The sequence below is a fragment of the Papilio polytes genome, unplaced genomic scaffold (genome assembly GCF_000836215.1).
Source record: "Papilio polytes unplaced genomic scaffold, Ppol_1.0 DF821845.1, whole genome shotgun sequence".
Classification (NCBI taxonomy): Eukaryota; Metazoa; Arthropoda; class Insecta; order Lepidoptera; family Papilionidae; genus Papilio; species Papilio polytes.
The window spans coordinates 2540979-2544169 of NW_013527359.1; the positions used below are offsets into that span (position 1 = coordinate 2540979).

The 3191-nt window shown below is 34.5% G+C and overlaps 2 protein-coding genes across 2 annotated transcripts in view; one reads left to right on the forward strand and one right to left on the reverse strand.

Annotated features, from left to right (window-relative positions):
• Positions 1-1069, forward strand: part of LOC106107794 — a 2234-nt gene extending 1165 nt beyond the window's left edge. The window contains exon 2 of the mRNA XM_013288798.1: positions 4-1069. Coding sequence (XP_013144252.1) covers positions 4-918 — 915 coding nt within the window. The 3' untranslated portion in view covers positions 919-1069. The remainder of the gene's footprint in view (positions 1-3) is intronic.
• Positions 1070-1818: 749 nt separating this feature from the next.
• The window catches only part of LOC106107795, a 98308-nt gene continuing 96935 nt past the window's right edge, over positions 1819-3191 (reverse strand). Inside the window, exon 11 of the mRNA XM_013288799.1 lies at positions 1819-1844. Coding sequence (XP_013144253.1) covers positions 1819-1844 — 26 coding nt within the window. The remainder of the gene's footprint in view (positions 1845-3191) is intronic.

The following is a 3191-nucleotide window of genomic DNA, read 5'->3' on the forward strand; positions in this document are numbered from 1 at the left end:
GGCTATCGCGCCCACCCGCCGCCGCCGGCGCCCGACCCCTGTGATTGCATTGAGCGTTGGAACGATTCAGTCTTCGAATATATCAAAAACACTAAATGTTACTGCGGCCACTTTTACGACTACGGAAACGATGGTGTCTTCTTGCCGGATGAATTACCTTTCTTTGAAAAACCAACACAAAATACACCCTTTCGGTTTAACTATCAGACTATATACGATTTAAATGAGAAGCAGCTCTTCGTCGAGAAGGAATTCAAAAAACTTTGGGACACGGACAGCGTGCTGGGTCCTCCCGGTGCCGACAGAGATAAAAAAGATAAAAAGAAACTAAAATCACGGAGGCTGTCTGCGAGTACGATTAATGAGAATCTTAACCCAAGAGACTGTTTAAGAAGTGCGCTTAGAAAATTAAGGCGAGATAACATTGCAGCTCGACTACCTGATGTTCATTTAGTTCCGATATTGAAGGAGTGGATGCGACATCGTATATACGGGCCTCATACTTCGAGGGCAAAAGCTAGGCTATTAACGCGAAGTTCTAATGACTGGCTAAGGTTCTGGGCACTTTCGTTAAAGGATTACATGCACGTTTTCCCTCCCAGAGACCCGAAATACGCCGGTCAGACAAATTGGCTTCACAAGCACAGTCTAAACCAACATTTCCGAAAATTTACTCGAAAATACAAGATGGACGTGTTTAAAGCATTCGCAACTTTCAATAACATGTTGTGGACCACTATGTGCCAAGCGCAGTTCCCGGGTAAGAACTTTAGAGAAATATATTTCTCGTATCTTTACGATAAAGTGGAGGATTTGCTGTTAATGCATCCGTATAGTGTTAGAGAAACAGCGGAACGGAAGAAGATAATGGAAAGCAAGCGGTACAGCTGTGCCCCACCCATCGAACGAGACGAGTGAACGAGTGGGAATGCGAAAGAATATTACAGTCATTGAGGTCAGGAATAAAATTTCTGTTCTAAAAAGCATATGGCTTCTACAGTTTGAGACAAATTTTATTTGTAATCTACATTATCTGATCTCTCTTCTAAATAAAATTTTCACAGCACTATTTTTATTGTTTTACTTTTATAAAATTAAAATGTAGTTAACGCAAGAATAAATTTTAAATTTACTAGGAATCTTCATAATTATCTTCTTTATCCTATTCCCGTAGGGTCGGCGCAACTGGTTATTGTCCTCTACATAACTCTATCATCCGTCATCTGTTATCACTCTCCTCTTGATCATGTCACTTTTCACGCAATCCATCTTTCTCTTTTTAGGTCTACCTCCACCGGTTTATCTCTCCACACTCAACTAACGTACTTCTTACTCGCGATTCATCCTACCTCATGACATGCCCATACTATGCTAACCTTTTACTCCTTAATTTCTCTACTACTGGGGCTACTATCAAACGTCCTCTAATATTCTAATTTCGTATCTTATCCATTCGTGTTAGCCCTCACATCCATATCATGCATTTCTGCCACTAGTCTCTCATCCGTCCCTTTTATTACCAACACAAAGATTCATACATCATGACAGGTCTTACGACAGCCTTGTAAAGATTTGCTAGCGATCATCGTCATCAACTTGCCCTTATCCCTTATGGAGGGTCGGCACAGTATGTGCTGCTCTTCCATACATCTCTATCAGCCGTCATATCTGAATCCAATCCTTTCTTAAGCATGTCCTCTTTCATACAATCCATCCATACTTTCTTCGGTCTTCCTCTTCCTTTGTTTTTTTGCTAGCGATGAGGACTATATTTAAACTATTGGGTGGGTAAATGAAAAATGTAATGTAATCCATAATTTATTGTGATAAGAATATTGTTATACCTAATAAGGTATATTTACATAAAGTTATGGCTTAAAATTATTTTTTTCACTGTAAACAACTAAGTTGTTGATATTGTATTTGCAAGACAAATAATTAAACATTATAACCGAAATTAATTTGTTCAAAATAGCATTTCCAAAATGCAACTAAATTGAATGAATATTTAACGTTTTTTTTATTACAACATTCATACACAATGACCTCGTTATAATACTCAAGGGTATTAAAAATAATTTCTCTTTTGTATACCGATACTACAATTAAACATAAAGCTAATGTTATTATACAAGTCTTACATTATTTATTATAAAATCTATAACGTTTTATTTTTAAAATACAACACTAGAGCTACAATTGTAATGAAGTACAATCAACGACAGCCAGCTGAGAAACTAACTTTTAAAATATTGACCAAAATCCATATTAACATGTGGTAAAATATTGTGATTCTAGGTTCTCTTAAACAATAATTTTATAAGTTCTTTTTGTCATTCAAATTTCATTTTTGACAATGCTACTACATCTTCAATTTAAACATAATCGAATTAAAAAAGACTCATAAATTTTATTTCATTGTAAAAACCATCTGTCGCTAACTGTACCACCACACACTACAATTCTACTCTAAAGGATATTCAATTGTCTTTGGTATCATTGTTACAGAAAACAAACATATTGTCGATGTTTAGCTATAGAAACATCAAATCGGATTTATTTTAGACAATACTGATATTTTTAACGAAAATTAGTCACTTAAAGCATCTCTTTGTATTAAAAACTAAAGAACAACATTAACAAAACTACAAAGAAATAGCTAAAACAGTTGGTATTTAGATATAAAAATTAAGAAAAATACACCTTAACTCGAGTACATCAAAACAATACAAAAAGATAATAGTAATATTGCTAATGTGAGAAATGCAAAATATTTCAATGTTATATATAATTTACAATTAGCATATTTTGTAGGGTGTGTAATTTAACAGAAGCATTATTTTTGCGTGTGCAATACGAGACAAGCTTAACTATTTGTTAATTTTTAAGAACGGTATAATATAAATCGTGATTGTTTTTATTAAAGGAGATCTGAGAAATCTATTTTAAATGTATTTGATGCGATATTACCATTAATATAATTGTTTACGCTTACAAAAAGAGCGGGAAAAATAACAGCAGCAATTATTGCTTGCAAAGATTATTATATTGTAGAACGGCGCACATATTTGAAATCTGTCAGTTCCATAGATTAAAATTTGACGGTTGCACAGAGTAAAAAGTTGACATCTATAGTTCATGACATAGATTAAAAAGGTTATATCTGCAGTTCGTGGTGTGAGTGTGTGGGC